General features: G+C 37.5%; 1 protein-coding gene across 2 annotated transcripts in view; it reads right to left on the bottom strand.

Annotated features, from left to right (window-relative positions):
* The window catches only part of ptpn11b (protein tyrosine phosphatase non-receptor type 11b), a 36,254-nt gene extending 19,855 nt beyond the window's left edge, over positions 1–16,399 (bottom strand). Inside the window, exons 1-2 of one of the 2 annotated variants that reach the window (XM_033969398.2) lie at positions 16,289–16,399; positions 3,478–3,600 (exon numbers count right to left, since the gene is read on the bottom strand). In XM_033969398.2, coding sequence (XP_033825289.1) covers positions 3,478–3,600; positions 16,289–16,302 — 137 coding nt within the window. In that variant the 5' untranslated portion in view covers positions 16,303–16,399. Of the gene's footprint in view, positions 1–3,477; positions 3,601–10,010; positions 10,214–16,288 lie in introns of those variants that run through there. The other variant, XM_033969399.2, reaches the window with a different exon arrangement.
* Between the last annotated feature and the right edge of the window lie 4,446 nt (positions 16,400–20,845).

Here is a 20,845-nt window from a genome sequence, read left to right on the forward strand (position 1 = left end):
AAAATCAGATACTAATAAATACTAGAAACTGCATCGAAACTAAATACTAAATTTGAGCAGGTATTAATACTAAAAAAGTCACGCTCACATTCCTTATTTTCATCAAGGTATCGTAATCGAGTATATGCCTAAGTATCAAGATCAAGTTTGAAATTTGAGTATCATGACAACACTAACCTACAATCCTCACTTTGGGCATGAGCATGTGTTAAGGTAGCCTTCACCATCCTGACAGCAAACAGACTATTTTTTTTAAACTATAAATAGTGCAGCACAAAGGAAACATAACTGAGCAAAGCCAGGCTAGCATATATATAACAGGATAAAACGCATTAGCTATGAGCACTAATATGGTCTCCAAAGTTATCTCTTAAGAGCCTCCTCCAACTCACTCCATGTCTTTAGGGGATATAAGGAGCATGAAAAATGATATTATGAACTTGACCTGATTGCTCCTCCTTCTGCACAAACTTTCTGCCTTTCAACTTCTTCAACACAGAACCGAGAACTAAGTACATTTCAGACATCTCAAAAAGTGCTCATTAGTGTCTCCAACTTCTTTAAAGATCTCAGAAAACAAGCACTTCAATGCTAGATGTTGAATTAAAAAAAAAAATTCTTCTGCAGTATATGTGTATGATGCATTTAACTTACTGTGAAAAAAGTGATACTGGAATAAATACTTTATACAGGAAATGCATAATTCATATATAAAGGCCTTTGGAGCTATAGAACTAATAGCAGACCCATATTTTCACTATGGCTGACATATAAAAACAACTCACTAGCTGCCAAGTGTAATGTTTTTTTAATTATTTTGTACAACCTATAAAGAAATGAACTTTTATTTTAAGTTTTATTTATTTGTATAAGGTATGAGGAGCCCCTGGAGCAATTTTAATCACCATTTTGTCCTTCAGGTTAGCCCTTGTTTGGAACTACTTAAAGTGGGACTAAACATTTAAACTCCACCCACAACCACATTTCAAATAGAGGTGCTAAACTGGGCAGTGCCTGGAGGACTAAAGGGGAAAAGGAGAGAGGAGGAGGAGGAGGAGCGGGGACTATAAGGAACAGTGTGATTGGTCTAACACTTCAAACGCCGCCCCAGCAGTCAGGTGTTTGTAATCAGAAACACCTAGCTATAATCAAGGCAGTTATTTGTGATGTCACAAACTCCTGGAAATTGCAGAGGCCAGTGTAAGCAGTACACACTTCCATTTAGACGTTTTTACCCAGAAAACTGAAAATTTACCCAGTCTGCACTTGCCAAAAATGACTAGGAACAGTAGACAATGCTATTAAAACATTATGTACACGGTTTAGTAGCAAAAAAAAGCATGGATTTAGTGTTTAGTTCCACTTTAAGACTTGATATAGTTGTCGTAGACCTGGTTTAGATCTAGTGCCACATGCCCTCCTCTAGAAGAAAGGTGCTGGAGACAAGCCAGGGAGAAGGAGATAAGGCAGAAACTAGCAGACAACAGTCTCTCCATGCATTAGCTCCTCATAGCTGATAGCTCCCATAATGGCCTTAGTAAGATGAAACCTGGCTAATGACTGGCGTAATTAACATCCTCTGCGCCGATAAGCCCTCCATGTGTGTATCCCATTGCAGGCATATAGAATGAGTTATTGGCATGATAAGCTCAATCATGAAAAGCCTCTGTAGACGAGATATAGTAAAATTAAGCAATTATTTCCTATGACCTTATTTGGCACCAAACTTTTCCAACCACCTCCATTTTGCAGAGATTAGGATGAGACCTATGACATGCCCAGTGCGTTCTTTTGTGTGTATAAATAGTGGTACATCAGCAGAGTACAGATAATAATTGTAATTTTCCCCTGTCGTTTGGTGTCGTTTCCTGAGAAACCGGATGCTGTGGCTTTATGTGTGTGTGCTGTTAGAGGGGCACAAGAGATGGATGAAAAGCCTGTACATGTGACTAACTCATGCACACCCACTAATGCCATGTGGGTAACTGTGTGTAGGAAGCAGTACTTTTCATAGCCGACATGCCATATATAAGCTGATAATAGCACGTGGAAGCTGTGGGTTTGATTCCTGGGAAGACAGCCAACAAGTTAATGAATCAAACATGTTCTCTGTAAATGTAACTTTTGCTTAAACATGTGTAAAGGGCTGCGTTTGTTAAAAGGGCAGCTCTGAATTCTTCATATATTGGTGTGTATGAGTACATGTTAGTATAGACAAACAACTACTGAGTTTGAATTGGGGAGAAAATAAAACTATAAACACACTACTCCAATGCTTTATAATGGCTTTTGTGGAAGATGTGGAGTTAATTAAGCTACAGGCACATTTGTTTCTTTCTTTCTTATATTTTTGGTGTAGATTATTCTTTTGTTATTCATCATGCTACGTGTTTATGCTAAATCTCTATCATATATAAGCTAAGGATTCAAAAGATGAGGCTTTTGTATACATACATTTCATTTTCTGAAAGCAAATAGGACAAATTGTGAATGGTTTATCTATTATGTTATTCATTTAATGTGACAAAAATAAGTAAATAAATAACTTAATGAATGTAAACATAAATGTAAAGTCAGAGTTTTCTTTGGATTTGAAGTGAATGAGCTCGCTATAGCAGTGCACACTTATAACTATGTCTGTAGCTTTGCACAAATAGGAACAGTTTGTTCTTTGAAACATTTCATACAAGTTCCATAACATTTATCCTCTTCATAATATTCTGTAGAGCTGACCTGTCTGCCCACTTGACCTCCCTGTTGTGTACTTATGGTTTTGTGGACAGGGGACTGTGGCTGCATCAGTCTCACCAGTCTTCCTGTGGAGAGACTGATTTATGACACTCACCACAATAACCACAGGTACAAGTCAAGGCCTGGCCGCACATTTCACAACATTATATCGTAAGTCCCAGAATCACTTTCAAAGTAAAAAAATAAATAAATAAATAGCAGACTTTTTGGACCAGGCTTAATATTTTTTGTGCTCATATACCAAGGGATTGCAAGGGACTGGAGAAGCCCATTCCAACCAGCCTAGGAAAGCTTTTAAAATGTAAATGATGTGGCATAGAGCAAGTTATTTAAGAAAAGACCCATCCCACACTGTAACATCCCTCTTATCAGTTAGAAGTATCAGGTTTTCAGAGTTACTGAGAATTAATTAATGAATTTACTTATTTATTTGAGTATGTTTATGTAGAAAACAATACATAATAACAACAACATACTTCAATAGGCACATTTCCACATATCTCAAAAAGGGAATTGGATAAATTATTTGTATTCAGTCTGTTTTCTGCCATCACTGCACTGTGTTTGAACAGCTCTTTTTACTCCCAATGAACACAAGGTTATACAAGAAATATTAAGGGCATCTCAAAGTAGAGTGAATATCACGCAGTGCCAAACAAACAAGTACTAGTCATTTCACATCGGGTTTGTTTTCAGAAGTGAACTCTGAACAGTGCGAGGACCTACCTGACAGAGAGGGTGAAGTCTCCCGGGTTGCTCTTGCTGGGTCGGGCCAGGAAACTGCCGTGGACACCCCGAGTCAACAGGAGCTGCTCCGCCTCCAGTCCTGTGATGTTTGGGTGGAACCACCTAAAAGAATAAGAAGAGAAAAACTAATATAAGAACAATGTTCATTTTACTGTCCATTTAAGAGTGTGTTTCAACTAAATAGCAGTTCTAACATTTTATTATGGACAGAGCAGCTGGGCATTTTTCTGAAGTTTGCATGTTCTCCATGTGTCTGTTTTGGCTTTTTTACTAACAAAAGGCTGTTCTTTTGAGGTCGAACATGGAGATATAGGGGATGGTCCTCTCAACCCTCTGCACCAAGTCAACAGTAATAATTTGTTTGATAACGAAATTCTTGTAACCATAGGCTTAGGGTCAATATTATGTCTTCTCAGGGAGGCGGAGTTTAATACCATTATCTAACTCATAATGGTATGCATTGATCTTATTTTTTTTGTGAAGCTGTCTGAAAAACCAGTGATCCCCCTGTAGCAAGTGGATTTGCAAGTGGCACTGAACAAACATGCTCCCTGCTGAGAAACACCTCCTCTATAATGCCGACTTAAGCAGGCTTTGGTGGTTCACTTTAATGAGTGCACCACAATTAGCTTGTCCATTGACTTTTCCACAACGATGTGAACTTCTCAAGGTGGAATGGATCAGCCCACTGTAGCATGCTATAATGCCTGATCCTGATGCAACTGTTTCTTTTCTATAACAATAAGCCTGAGGTTTAACAACAAGGTTATAGAAGCTTAGCCAGAAAATCAGAAATGCAATTTTATTCAACAAGGATGAAATGTGTTATCAAGCCTTGGCAAGTTAGAGCTTGAACTGTAGATTTTGTGTGTACCTATGGGTGCCTAGAGAAGAAAAGTAATTCATTTTGATTCTTCATTTATTCTTTGTCTAAATCTGTACTGTGTGTTGATGATGTTGCTATTGAAATATTGTATTTTTGACATTTCTTTTTACTTTTTTTTTACTTTTTAGATTTTTTCTGTGAAAAAACTGTGCTTATGAGAAGCTTGCATTCTAAGGTTTGCTTGCTGGATAAATATTTATTTCATCGTCTTCTTGTTGACCATTGCAAGTATACTACTCTGTGTTTGACATCTCTCATCTGAGACAGGCGTATTTACTTGTATTTTATTACTTATTACAAATAGGAACAAATCAAATTCATGGAATACCTACTTCAATACGTCTTTTTACATCTAAACAAACAAAGGGAAAACATGGCCGTTATATTTAACAACAACTTAATAAACATTGTGCTGTATCTGAGACATTTTGACACCACAGGACTCAACTAACTTCTGCGGTTTACATTCAAAGCTTTGGGAAACATTTTGGGGCATTAAAGCGTCCTTATCTGTGTCAGGACAAGGTGGTCCTAAGTCTTTCCAGAATGATTCCTATCATACACTACTGTGGATATAGCCCTGATATTATCGTGTGTAATATTGGATGTACATGCCATTGAGTGAAGGCTATGTTGAATGGCAGCATGTCAGCTGTGTGGATTAGAGCTCACATGTAAGCTGGGATCAGTGGGTTAAACCTGCCTAACTACTGCAGTCTCAGGGCTAATCCACATTACACACAGGCTAGAAGCAACAGGCTGGGGTAGCTGAGGTAAGGCAAACTAGAAGATAAAAGATAGTATGCTATAGATAATACAAATCCAACAAAACAGAGCTGGTCAATATGACAAAGTTAATATGCTTTTTTTTTATTTTGATAAAACAAAAAAATGTCATATAATATAAAATACAAATTATTTTAAATGTTCATTCCCTAAACCTAAACAAACAAACAGACTTTCATCACTGTCATGTAACACAAGAAATAGTCAATTTCCTTCCTCCTAAGTCTGAACTCTGCTTTTGTTGATGAAGGATTGTCTATAGACATTTCTATTAAAAAGACGCAAACATATTATTAGAAATGAATTAATCTTAATCTTGATTTAATGTGATAAATGTCACAGCCCTTGAAAAACTAAAAGGTGCTCTATGCAACTTTTGTGGTGGAGGGTTATAATATTGCTTTGTCTGAAATGTTATGGCATTTAACTTATCGATCTCCATGGAGACAAGGTGACGTCACCAAACCAAGTTACATATCAGGCCTGTGGAGAGGCAAGTATGGCTTTAGTGTCAATTAGTATCTATCTATTGATTTTTTTAAATTGTTATCATGGTAACTGTGAAAATGACATATGCAATATTATTGAAAATGTACTTAATTTGAAGTCATGGTGTACTCTCAGAGAAGCCCAAAGCTGCTCTTAAGCTCCATAGTGCAGATGCGCACCAGAGCTTTCTAGGAACAGCCCCAAACGCCTTCACCTAAAGCCGGATCTAATCTTCAGCGGGCCCTAAGCAAAATTTGGCTAAAATAGACTGCACTAAATGTACCTGTATTATCCACATCAGACAGTGACGAGCAAAGGCTTTTATAGAGGCTGAAAACACAGGCTAATAGAACAACAAATAGGCTAGAATCAACTCCTGATTATCAACCAAAAAATACTCAATAGTAGAGACATTTTTACTGTTTTCTAGCATATTCATATTTCCCAGTTGGCTAAAGTGTGATTACATTTATGGATTCTGTAATATTATAAAGTCTTATGTGGTAGTGCCACTGTGCTACACTAGGCCCCTAAACACGCTCTTGGTCTCCAAATGTATACTTCAACATAACACTTTGATTTACTCAGTATAAATACTATTAAGCCTCTTTCTTTCTTTCTTTCTGTGTATCATAATACGCAAATAATAGCGGGTGACTAACCTTATTAATATGTGCATGATGAGTACGCAAATTAGCACATAACTCATTAATATGCATGAAGGCAGGAGTGCCTGTGCGGGCTCGTTCACAGGTCATTCACTGGTTTTAACCAATCAGAAAATGATATTTAAGGATACAAGCAAACCAGGACACAGTTTACATGTACAAAGATAAAAAAACTATTGAGACTAAGAAGGCGGGGACCTTCGCAGCTGCAGGGCCCTACGCAACTGGCCTAGTTTAGGAAGATCCGGCTCTCCCTTCACCTGTGACCTACCTCTGACCGCGGTGAACGAGCTGTTAGCCAATGACTAAATTTGTCCATGCAGAGAACTGTTACAGTGGTGTCCAAAGTTACACATTTACAGACTTAACAAAGTCAGTCCCACTATCATTTGAAAGACAAAGTTACTATAAAATATTAAATATAAACTATTGCTGTAAAACTAATTAAGAAATGTTCATTTTCTACCTTATTTGCCCTGGCCTACCTTTACTTTTGACTGCTACTAACCTACACTTCTGTTGTTTTGGCATTTACAGTTAAGAATCCCAATCATTTTAAAAGAAAAAAGTCTTGCAGCTAAAATACTACATAAAGTATGCTGATTTGTCTTCTATGTTTGTGTACAGCAACAACTCACAACTGCAAGATGGGTACAATCTAGATCAGGGGTGGGCAAACTTTTTGACACGAGGGCCACAATGGGTTCTAAAATTTGACAGAGGGGCCGGACCAGGATATATATATTAGATTAGAGATTTGGCCTGTAACATGTAGCAAAGCATGAATAATTTACTTCGGTACTTTAATTGGATTTGGGTGAAAAAATATTTTGTTGTCCACTCCGTATTAAATACTCAGCGCTCACTATCCACTTTCCCTTTCTTTGATAATCAAATTTTTGCAGAAGGGCTGATAAGAGAATAAGAGACTAATACAAGGTTGATGTAGCTGAAGTGCGGCATAATTTGGTCACGTTCGGGCCGGATTAATAAGACCAATAGGCCGTATGTGGCCCCCAGGCTGCAGTTTGCCCACCCCTGATCTAGACAGCACCCATGGCAACTTCCCGAATAAACTGGAAAGACATGACACACAGCTTGACCACATGAACTGTGCACCTTGTTGGACAAATGCTAACAATTACGCCGATACACTATAACAAGATGCATGTTACTCTATACCTGATTTCTAGTCTTTTGTCTAAGCCGTCTTTGGAGTCTTGAAATGCCTTGCACGGAAGCTCTCGTTTCCACACAGACCCTGGTCCAGAGCTGAACATGTATTTGTGACTAATCCTCTTGTACTGGTTATGTTTTGTTATGGTCTAATCTGTTCTGGGCTGTGGGGGCAGGGGGCAGCTGGAGACTGGTCAGGGGGGCGAGGATGGAGAGGGCAAAGTGTACGTCGTCTAGGTCAGGTCACTAGCTTAGATTCCAAAGTTTATCATAACTACGTTTCATGATTTGATAATTACTTAAGTTATCCAATTTTAACTCGCACTGAAAATCATAACGATATATTTATTTTAATGGAACAGTTATCAGCCTGTTACAAAGAACTGTCAATTGTGTAAGTCCTTGTTTGACAATAACAAGAGATGTATCTGTTTACAGTTTCACAAATCTCTGGTTATGTGTACCTTTTAAAAACTGCTAGCCCCTTTCGATACAGTAAAACAGCTCCACAGAATCACTAACAACAGGTTGACTTCTGGCAGCATTATCATTTCTGGTACTACACAATTTAGTGGATGTCAAGACAGCCTGAAACAGCGATCAATTCAAAAGGCTATATCCCAGGAAATGTACTGGGCGTGTACATTGTGGGTTACGCAGAAGTTTGAAAGGTCATGGATGTCAGCTTGTGGTCAGATTACTAGTGTGGCATTGTTTTTAATCCAGCACAGATTCATATGGAAAACAATAATAGTGCAGCAAAAGTGCCTTATGTCACAAATCCCATCTAATCCTTCATCACAGTCCTACTAAGGCTTACAGCAATGTATTAGAACAATAGGACAGACACCAAATCTTCAAATTAGGTTTTCTAAATGGTCCAGATTAAATATGTGTCTAGGTAGTGACTCTCATTGTCTAAATCCACCCCACTTGAGAACAAACTGTGCGATATATTGCTGAACAAGCGTGATATATTGCTGAAGTAAATATAGAAAATAAACAATCTTAGTTTCTTTACTGTGTATTTATCAGGGACCGTGTACAAATCTATAAATTTTACAAAAGAACCAGATTTAGCTACTGCTACTTTCCATCTGCAGTTCCTGGGCAGGTGAACAGACATTAAAAAAAATACATTATACGACTAAATTAAATAAAATGTTGTTAGTAAAATGTTTCCTACAGTCCATACAAATATTAAAAATCATTATGTGCAAGTTTTTACAGTGGATACAGAACAGTACAAATGATCTAGACTGATGTTGACACACTTGAAGATGTAACAAGTTTTTTTTTTCAAAGTTCTAGTAAAATTATTAAGATCTACAAACAATTTCAGACTGCCTGGAAGCTGATTCCACTATCTGATTGTTAATAATATTGAAACTCATTTATGCCACTGACGCAACAACCTAAGACCAACTTTAAACCACAAAAAATATTCTAAATCTACAATATGGTTAAAAAAAACAAGAAGCTGACAGAAATAAGTATCAGAATGAAACACTGTAATGAGTCATAGAAATTATTAATTCAATCTTCTACAGCTCAAATCTTCATATAGCCTCAAAATGACCAACAGTTTCCCAGCTGTGCAAAGAAAAAGTACCCATGATAAGTACTGACACAAACAATGACTGTTTCATCTAAAATATATTGAACAATAAGTTGATATAGTAATTATCATGATGGTCCAAATAGGGGCAGTAGCATTTGTTTTTCTCATTTTGAAAAAAAATATTGCATGATTACTTAAATCACCTAGGACTTGTCCACTGCACATAATATATTATGTCAAAGTCTCTGTCAGACTTCACAGCCTCTTGTCTTTTTCTCATGCACACATTGGTCTTAATGAGTATGATCAAATGAGACACTGTAATTCCCCTCATGTCTATGGGAAGTGTTAGCAACTCTGTTTACAGCATATGATGTATTAAGTGGTTACTGAGCACCATTTTAGGTTAAGGACTTAAGGAATTAATAAGTGAAATGTGTCAGAAATGTGATAACACTCAGTGACAGTACTGCATGGGTAATAGAGGTTAGCAGTTTGCAGCTCATGCATTCCAGTTGTGTGGCTGTTTCCTGTCTGTCACTTCTGCCTGTATAGCTATATGAAGAGATGGGAAGGGGGCTGATAGGAGCAGTATTTGTACTAATAAAAAGTGCACCTGTTCATAAGGTATATTGTTTGTCTATTATTACACAGTTCAATCTTATACTGGTATGTGTAGGAAAGTGACAGTTGGTTTAACAGGAGACAGTGCTCCGAGCAGATAGCACAGCGGCACATCTGAACAGTTCACAGCTCACAGTTCTTGTATAAAGGTTATAGACTCTATTCCAGTAACAAAATGTAACTGCTAGTGAAGAGTATTAAAATTCAAACTGAAGTTCTGTATTAAAATATATGTATTCAATTTCAGCAAAGTCCAAGGTGAGAGTTCAAAAAGACACTTGCACAAGATGAAAAAGTCTAAGTTGAATGGCGGTGTCCCTACCTCACCATTGTGGGGACAACCTGCTCCGACAGTGCCTCAGTAATCCAGTCTGCTCCACAAGTGAAAGAGGCTGCCGTGTGTGTTACTGGGTTAGACAGAGCGAGTGTAGCGGGGGCGGGGGCCTTTAATCTGGGATTTGGGCGAGTGTGAGCCAGCCTGATACTGCACTATCAGCCTCCTTCCCTTCCTCCTTCTATTTGAACTTGAACTAGTCTTCAGAATGTGCTTCTTCAATCATCCAGCAGCTCAACAGGGATCTGGCTAACAGGTCGGCTCGGCTCCCAAACCTCCATGTACGCCTAGGCCTCCCTGTGATTTGGATGCCTGCTGAATGTGACAGCTGTGTTACTTGTGAGTGCAGATTACAGCTAATCGTGCATGTCATAGTTATGCCAGATCATAGTTATACAGAGCATAAACCCCAATCCAGCCAATTCAGCAACCGCAGCACACCGTGAGGCTGGTTATTTCAGACGCGCAACTCAGACAAACCCCGAGAGCAACGTGAAAGAGAGGAGAGCGGAGATGACAGCGCATACACTCCTGTTGCTTCATGACCGGCCAATAACCCCGAGATTTAACAAGAAGAGAATGTATTCCTCTGGAGCACAAATATCCAACTGGAACTTTTAAAGCAATTTCACTGTTGAAGTCTGGAGTGACCTTGCACCCACCTCACACTTTAAAATCCCATGCATTTCAGAACATGTTTGTAGACGTCCAGCTACAAGGTTAGCATAAAATTCAAACTAATTCATAGTCTGCAAAAGGGCAAGCGGCTTTTATTAAGAGCCCTACAGCACAGTGCACAATAATTAACATATCCAGTATAGCACATATGCTTTCTGATGTGAAGCAGCGTGTGATTATGATTTCAGCAGAGAGCAGCGTGTCGCCGTGTACATCTCAGTAACATTGTTCAATGATTAACTGGTCTGTCTACAGTTCTACAGAGCAAGAAACCAGAGCTAATCTATAACTGCTCTATGGCTTTCTGCTATAGTTGTCTGGCAAAAATTCAGGACTAGCAGCCTACATTTTTTTCCTCTTCTTCTTTTTTTTTTTTTTTTGATATTCATGCACTTTCTATATTGCCTTAAAAGGTATTCAGATTGGCTTCAGTATGACCAGGCTATTTTAGTTTTAATTAAAAAGTTTGAGCAAAGTTGACCTATTTTAAGTAATCTGCAGCTATCACTAAATAAAAAGGAATAACATAACATGAAATTACTTACTATAGGAATTGCGTATTTCACCTAAAGGTATTAAATAAGGCCTGCAACAAAGTCAACTTTAAATAAATCTGCATAATCATAATTGTTATCTGATCTATAAAGACTCTGAACACAGACTCTAATGATGATGGATTAAAGTTAGCTTATAATGGTATAATTAAACTTAAACAAATATTGATCATGACTGAATAGCAATACATGTAATAGCCATATAAAAGCCCTTTTTACAAACTCTCCTCGCTCTTTTTACCACACAGTGCACAGTGACTCAGGCCTTTCCACAGCAGGATTCCCCCTGACAGGCGACACACTAACCCAGTGGGCAGTGCTGAATTCTAGGGAGTCATGCATGAGTGCTAGAGGGGGTAGAAATAGGACAAAGGGCCTCTTGCCACTGGTACATGCACATTATCTGTCGGTTACACTCTAGGCACACTGGCTAACCAACCTCTATGCTCTATATCCTCTTACATAATGTCTGGTGGTGAATATAGCAGCAGCAGGGCTATTTGAAGCTCTGTCTAGGCTTGCCGACAAAAAGGTGATATACTTAGAAACAGCGGTGAAGGGTGCAAGCGACTATACCAGGCTCAGACAGAACCTGGGTGTGGATCGCAGGAGTGTGGACGATATTTTTAGTCCAGCATGAAGAGCAGAGATCGCATATGGCCGCCTGAAAGTCTGCCATACTTGACTAATATCCATGGGTTTCAGAATGATCAAAAATTAGAGTCGTTGTCATAACAATTAAGATTTTAAAATGAAAAATCTTTTGAATGATGAAAAGTTCTCAAAATGTAGCCTATAACAGGAATGAATACCAGTCACATTATTTATTCAGAGGAGACGTGTGTCTTCAGCTCTCTTGTCCAGCAGACACATATGAGGGAATACATATCTACACCTTTGAGGAATACAAAATGTATAATGCAGATTACTCGAGCACATGCTGAATCCAAGAAAACCACAGCTGTTGTTTTGAACAGAGATCGCTCTACTCATTTGCAACAATATTCATAACAGTAGAACTATAAGGCACATTGCAGAGAGTACATTCTCAGGAATCTGCAATCAATGTTGGTTAATATGTAACGACTGGCTCGCTGTACGCTCTTTCTATTCAACAGCTGGGATTGTCAAAGAAATGGATACGCAGATTCTAACTGATACCACACTTAGCATTCAAATTAGAAACTTTTTTTTTATAATTAGGGCAATCTGTCTTGAGTATTAATTGCCTTGGATCTAGAATACACACTTCTTCTATACATTACAGATCAGAGTCTGGTCACTGGTGAGTCTCCCCGTTTTCAAATAGGCGTGATTGACAGATGGATTAGTGAGTCAGGGACAGGCATGGTCATCTGTATTGGAAAAAATAAAGAAAAAAAAATCACAGGAGACTGAGAAAATCATAGATTTCTGCAGAATCAATGAGAAAAGCACTAAACCCTGTTAATCTTAGGTGAGATAAATTAGATTTTATTTCGAAATCATATTCCTTCATTTCACATAGGTCACTAATCCTGTCAAGATAGCACATTCTGAAGAGCGATATATTGCTGAAGTAAATATAGACAATAAACCAAGACATAAAGCAGAATTATCCCCCAAAAAGTATTATTAATGTACAATATTGTAAAAAAAAACAACTCCAATAAATAAATAAGAGGATGAAAAATAACCAAACTTTTCACAACAGTGCAAAGAAAAAGTAGCCAAAGTATTGTTTCATTTATCATGTACTGAACAAGTCGATATAGTATTTATCTGATACAGATAACTTTGTCCAAATGATTGGTTAAAATGATAAAATAGTTATCCGTATAATTGTATGCATGAAAATATAAATAAGTACTAAAGGCAGTTGGTGTGGAGTGTCGTTGGACAGCTTGTAGGTGCTATCTGATTCCTCCACATGTGCTGCTGTTTTCCTGTCTGCTTATCGAGTCTACCACTATCCTGACTGACACACCAGAGTGGAAACAAGGCAAGTCGTAAAAGCAGGACAATAATGTTACACAAATCGTTCCTCTTGACTCACCACTGTTTATCATTACAATAATGGTAAAGGCTTAATAAGTCATTTAATACCAGGGAAGTCCAGCAGTGTCACTTCCCCTTAGGGTCTGGCTGGTACAGAACCAGAGCGGTCCAGGACGGCTGTTTGGTGCCATTGTTCTTCCTGAGATATTAGGTCCAGGAAGTCAATATTAATTCACTGACTGACATAGAAACACATTTACCTTTGTCTTTATACTTTCTGTAAAGTACAAAGCAAAAACATTCAAAACAGAGACTGGGACTTCATTGGTTTCTATTTGCCAGGGTAGTGATTCTCAGATCAAACTTGTGTATTATATATTATTATATATATTTTAATGAATACTTTTTAAATTGGTTATTAAATCTAAAAATAGTTTTAGAGATTCTATGAATGCTCATGAATGCTTTTGAATTAAAACTGCACCATATAGCTTTTGAGATGGTGGGTCCAACAACTGTTTGTCTCCATGGACATGTTATCGAGTTGCTTGCAATGTCCTAATCTACACTAGAGTTGTCAAAAGTACCAAAAATTTGACACTAATCAATACTAAAAATACTATCGAAGCAAGAGACTTATTTAGGCAGGTAACGATACTAAAAAAGTAACAGTGAAAACAAGTATAAGACCACATAGACTAGTTTACACCCATGGATCACTGGAATATACCTAGATGACGTGATTACACAGATATAAGGTCACTCAGTAATATAAAAGAAAGTACTATGATTTAATGTTGAAAATCACATTCTATTGTCTACAGAAATTGTTTTAAATTATCATTGTGGTATCGGAATCGGTATTGAGTATCAAGTCTAGCCTTAGTATTGAAATCGAGCTTGAAATTTAAGTATCATGGCAACACTAATCTACACTCTATCAATAAGGGCCATCTTGCCGCAGAACTGACCTGTAACTTGGTTTAGACTAGAGTAATCATCTGTCATACTGTGTAACATTCCAAGTGAAGCAATAACATCACCATGTAGACAAGAAGGTGGTGTTGCAAATGAAGCACTAAAAATAAAGCAACAAGAAGTTCAACAAGAATTTTTTAGCTGTAATGGTCAATAATTAGAACACTTATTGTCAATGTCCATACTTAAAGTCCAGCTGTGCTTCTGTGTTTCTTTTAGTTTTGCTGCACAGGGGAATCATTAATCACTGGACCTAAGCCTGAAGTGAACTTGTGCGGCCATCAACGAGTGCTGCCTTGGTTGGGGATTTTTGAAGTAAAGTCCCCGGAACTAAATTTAGCCCTGGTGACTGTGATAGAGGGACTACTTTTTCTTGTGGCATGATGTATACAGCAAAACACAACAGACTTCAAAGGCAACCAGCTTCATAATGTTTAGTAACCAACCAGTGCAATGTATATACTGCGTGTATAACGGCACACGGCACATGTGCTCTCTTTCCACCCATATACACGCCAACAATGTTTCCACTACAAACGCACTACAGATCTGCCGACAAAGCATTTTGAGAGACTTCAGAGGTAAAGTCAAAAGCTGCTGTTGGAGTTGACATTGTGAGGTGACCTTCGGAGAAACTCAAAGTGCATAGATACATGTTAAATGAAGCCTATTTAAAGTTCTATAGTTTTTATTTTCTTTACTGTTCATTACTACGTACACTTATTTGGACAACAATTTTAACAATATCAGTGATACGCCTGTCACAATAACAAATTTTGAAATACGATATATTTCTGAGGAAAATATAGAAGACAAACGACAATATTCAAAGCTATTATGCTACTGTATTCTATATATACAGTATTGTTAATGAACATGAGCGGCAATAATTAAGCTACTTATTCAACATTCTACAGCTCAAATCTCAGAAGTATAAAAAATAACAAAAAGTTCCCCACTTGAACAAAGAAAAAGTGCCCACGATAAATATTAACCCCTAAAAATGTAAAAGTAATGAAGCTGAAGAGGTGGCTATATGTTAACACAACCATTATTAGCTGCATCAAGAAAATAGTAAAAAAAAAAATAAAAAAAAAAGTAAAAAAAAAAATATTGTTAGTGAATAAAAAATAAAAAATAAACTTTAGTTTGTACCACCTTGCTCTTCAAATAGCTTATTGGATTATGTGGCTCAATTACAGAGTGTTTAATTATTTAAAAAAGACTATGTTTGACTTGACTTTCAAAAATTACTCATGTTTAATGTTTATGGTAAAGGGCTGGGTAAACAAAAGAGTGCACCCTCAAAAATCTAATCTAAAAGTAAAAGTAAAAAAAAAAAGAGTGACCTTCCCCCAAAATACAGTTACCTAAATGTACCAGCCAAACTTAGTCAATGATTGTTACATTTCAAAAAAGGAGATAAGTACAGTTTAGGCGGAAGTTATCTGACAGCTGCCCACATTCTAATATCATATAGCCAAACTAAAATGAATGTTTGGGGTATTACAGGCATTACTATTCATTCATGACTATTCATTCATTGTTATTATACTATTATAGGCCAACTTGAATGTTTTTACTTAAATCTGGATCATTTGTGTTGAGTTCATAGTCCTAATTTTAAAGATTTATGTCCTGATTTTAACTCATTATAGCCTGTTCTGAGTTATGGTCTTACCCCAGTTTTAAGATTACACTACAGCTTATAGTATAGTCTAGTTTTGGCTACCATTTTACCCAAACCTTTATTAAGTTTTATAAATCAGTTGTTACCTCATACATGTGCCATTGCCTTTGACACAAGAGTAGAAACAGTAAAGTTTTGTTGGCTGCTACAATGCAAGCTTTATCTAGCACTATCACAAAGCCTAAATCTAAGGTTGGATTGCATTGTTTATCTTAAGTTTATCCCAGTTTTGCTCTGAATCAAAAGTTCCCAGTCCTCTGCAGCTTCTCTCCAGCTCTGCTCCTTCCCCGGTGCCTTAGCGCGCACCATGCACCGGTTCGGGAGTCTGTAAAACCTGTTAAAACCCAACCCCGGAGACATGACAGCGGATAAAAGAGACACAACAATACCTGCGGGATGTCATCTCAGTCCGTGAGAGCCGTGTCCCGTCCGCAAACGTCCGCTTTCTGGCTTTACCGAGTCGTTCTGAAGAGTGGGAGCTGCGTAAACTGTGCGTAAATTGTGCGTCACCGGTCAGGTGGACAGATCTTGTTCCGGCGGGTCCTTTCAGAGTAAAGTTCAAATGTTACACATAGAAACGTCAAACAGCTAATAGAGAGACGACATATTATTTTGAAAGTTCAGATTATAGAGTTATTTTATTGTGTGATGAATTTTTAAGGCCTTATGAAGTATTCAGCCCACGTGGAACAAAAATTAGACCTGTCTACATTAGTGAATAATAAGAGAAAAGATTATATGTGGTTGTAAAAGATTGACAGGAAATAAGTCTATTTAGCGATACAAAAAAAAAATAATAATAATTAAATAAATAAAATATAATAATAATAATCTCTCTTCTGGATGGCTGGAAACTATTAAGATTAAGATCGATGGGTTTCAGCTTCCTGTTATATGAAACATTTGAGGACTTTTTCCCATTTAAAAAATAGATTATATTTTGTTTTAAACTGCTAATCGTAATGACAACAGTCCTAAATTTTCTTTGGTCTGAAAGTAATTGAAAATCTATGTCTACTTTATCAGTTTAACATTGTGCCAGTCTGATGCCTAAATAATATATGTTGTTGGATATATGCCTTTTTGTTGGAAATATGCTGCAGATGGAGAGGCCTAAAAAAGCAAGTGGACTGGATATTTGAAAAAAAACAAACAAACATGTGTACATAAATAGCATATGTCCAAATTAACATAATTGTCTCAGTTCATGTAGCTGATGACTACTTGAAGCTCAATACAGTGTTCTTCCCAAATCCAATCAAGGTACAACAAAACCTTATTTACGTTTAGTAACTGAGGCATAAACTTCCACATAGCATTTCCATTTATGTTGTAAATATCCCCATGCACATCTTTGTCTATATCCAGCCGTTTTGACGTCAGAAGCCTGCAGTTATCAGCCAGGGTTAATCTACTGTTATGGAGTTATGCAACTGTCTGTGTGCCTAGAGCTATGGTACACCACACATATATAGATCTGTTCTTCCATTGTGTGACCCAGCGATGGAGAGCTACACAGGAGAGGGGAGGGTCGAGCGGTCTCCGGGCTGAATACTATGCGTTTGTGTTGGGTGCAGAGTGGGTGAGTTTGGTGGAGAACATGGGAGGATATTGCTTGGTTTGAATCGATATGAGAAGCAGAAGCAGTTGAATTAAACATGCCCCCAGAGTACAAACTAAAAGTCAATGTAGTGAGAAACGATAGACTATATAGTGATCATTTTCAACATTTTGAATAGGTCCCTAAGTCCCTATGGCAAAGTAATGCAGCCATTGTTTAGAGAGAATAGTAAGCATAAGGTTACTGTTTTGTAGTCTAATGGCTTTTGTGGCAGGGGTGAGGCATTATTAGAGTCAGCAGAATTTATAAACACTATACCAGCCTGACAAATGTTAATTTTCTGAAATATATTAGTGTCCTTCCCAAGCCAGTATAAAAGCCAGGGGTTTTGTGTATGTAACTCTGCTGTAGAGGAAGATTTTTTTTTTTTTTTTTTTGACAAATATTGCAATCAGATTTGCACATTGTCTTTCCCATAATTTTGATCACCACCAGTGTGTAGGCAACATTTAGATGTTTAAGACCCTTGAAATATGACGCCAGGAGCAGCCGCCTGACGTCCTGCTGAGTCTGAGAAGCACAAAGCACGACCAGGATGTACCACAGCCGACAAGACAAGAGAAGACCCTGAGTAGGTGAGTGATCTCGAGACCCCCTCCCTCGTGACCTTTGACCTGCGGGCTCAGTCAGAGATCACCCTGTGGACAGATGTAACACACTCAACACAAAGAGGATCAAGACTTGAGACATTTAGGACAGAGGAGACTTTGATGAGATGAGGGACAGGAAGAGGAGGCAGTTAGCTAGAATAAAAAATAAATAAACTAGTGAGACTGAAGTGCAAAGCTGTTGGTCGCAAGCATTTGGAATTTGAAATGAATAATTAGGTGTTAAAACTAGAAATGTACCTAGATGACACATTTTGAGTTGAAAAAGCCCCTGTGCAGTGGATACTTTTAGTCTTAAATGTGACTCAAATATTGTGTATTTGAAACCCCAGACTTATTATTATTATTATTATTATTATTATTATTATTATTATTATTATTATTATTATTATTATTATTATTATTATTATTATTATTATTATTATTATTATTATTATTATTATTATTATTCATGTGTTTATATTTTATTTAATTTTTTTATTAATGTATTATTAATTTGCTGACAAAAAAATGTATGAGAAGCATTAGGTGGGGTTTGATTATTGGTCTGTTGAGTCATAAATAATTGTATATAGTAGTATCAATCCAACCGTGCATAAAGTTGGGGAAAAAATGAGATGAGATGACAGATGAAATGATCTGAGTGGCTACTGTCTCTGATACAAATAGTGACAACAGAATGGAAGTATAATATGAATGTAACACCCTTAGAGAAAGCTATTGTAAATACCAAACATAAATCTGACAATCAAAGAGAGCACTACCATCTAAAAGAATAATTGTGTCCCTTGTCTCAGTGATGGTGAAGTCATGTCTTTAGGGGAGTCCCCAGACTGTAACAGGAGAGGACAGTGGGGATTGTATTATTTCATGTTGTTGCATAATTTATAATCATTATTCAAGCAGCGAAGAGGTACATTAATCGAGGTCTGCACATCCAGCTCCCCAGATGCTTCCTCCAGTTTCGGTCAGTCAGTCAAAGGAGAGATTTTGTCCTTTTAGTCATTTACCTGGGGAGCAGTATTAGGAAAGTAATAATTTGCTGACCCAGTGTATCGATTTGCATTAATACAACCTTGTCAATGCTGCATCTCCTCTGATCTCGAAAGCTAAGTAGCAGGGTCGGGTCTCATCAGTACTTGGGTGGGAGATAGCTAGGAATACCATGTGCCGTAGTGATGTAGCAGTGGGTTTAGTACAAATTGTTGTGTCCTTCGCCAAGACGCTTCAGTCACCTTGCCTAGTATGAATATGGTGAATATGGTGAATATGGTGTGTGTAAACACTGGTGGTGGTCGAAGGGGCCGATGGTGCAGATTGGCAGCCTCGCTTCTATCATCCTACCCCAGGGCAGCTGTGGCTAGTGGTTGATAACCAGAGGAATGGATGAATAAAGCACAAAATTGAGGGGGGGACTTTGAGCATCTGGAAAAGAACACATTTAAAGTACATAAATTGCCTCTCTACAGGTTATCCATGTAAAGTACAGTGTAAAGTAAATTTTTTTGTACTTTTTTCAGTATTTTTACAGTCAATTCATATGTTATGCAATACCTGAAATTCATCCAAGATATTTAGAAACACGTTTTTGGCTCATTATGATTTCTGTGATATTGGCTGAATATCATGATCAGAATTAGATTTTCATTTTTGTTGATATTGCTCCACTCCTGTTCACTACTCCAACCTGTTTCTTTTAACTCCTCCCATATCATAAGGAATCCCCTGTTAACTGGACAGTAGAAGATAATGAATTTCCATGTCATTGCATAATTCATAAACCAATTTTAACCTTTGAGAAACCGCATAGGCTAATGTTTCACCAGAACTCATTTCCCCATTCCCTTTCCAAAGTCACATTGAATTACCCTGTTCCCATATTCCACTGCTCCTTCCCTGTCTGGCCTGTGTCTTCCACAGACATCCCTGGTGTCTCAGGTTCATTACGGTCCACTGTATGCATGCTGTGTTAAGAAGGCTTTAATCTCTCTCGTTAGCCTTATTAGCCGTAAATGCGGTGTTTTGATCAAATCCTCGCTGGGATTAAACAGTTTCCTAGTGTTTTAATTACCACAACACACAGGCTTCTTCTGTCCTTCATTATTAAATGGAATTATCTGTGGTCAGAGAGTTTAAGGCTGAATGAAATGTTTTAAAATGTATATGTTGTAGTTATTGGTAGACCGACAAACATATTCTTCTGAGCAAAAATGTAAATTGGAATTGAACATTGGACACAGCATTCACATGCTGAATGTGAGAGAAAGTAGTCAGTCAATTTTCTATGTAAAGTAATTGACTGACACAAATGTGTGCCAACAACATACATACATTAACATTTTCAATAACCTTTGTGCTGCCACAGTAAGTTTCTGGAAGATGAGTTGTGCCTGAGTTGGAATTCATACCAACCTTTGTGGGTAAACTGTCACTGAGCTACTGCTGCCATATGTGAAACTATTTTAACTTATCTTGGGTTATTGCACAAGGATATTGATAATTTCCAGTGCCTCTAGTTAGCTTCACCCTCCAAGTAAGCATCAATAGGCACAGGTAAAGTGGGAAGGTTAATTTGTACATAGAAAATTATAATTGTGACATATATACATACTTTGCCGTTACTCATCTATCCTGTGTAAAGTGAAACAGTGATTTAATATAGATATGAAAAAGACGGCAGTAGGATCCACGCATTAGGGCAAAGAGAAAAGTCTAGA

Source organism: Periophthalmus magnuspinnatus, chromosome 7 (genome assembly GCF_009829125.3).
Source record: "Periophthalmus magnuspinnatus isolate fPerMag1 chromosome 7, fPerMag1.2.pri, whole genome shotgun sequence".
NCBI classification, from domain to species: domain Eukaryota; kingdom Metazoa; phylum Chordata; class Actinopteri; order Gobiiformes; family Gobiidae; genus Periophthalmus; species Periophthalmus magnuspinnatus.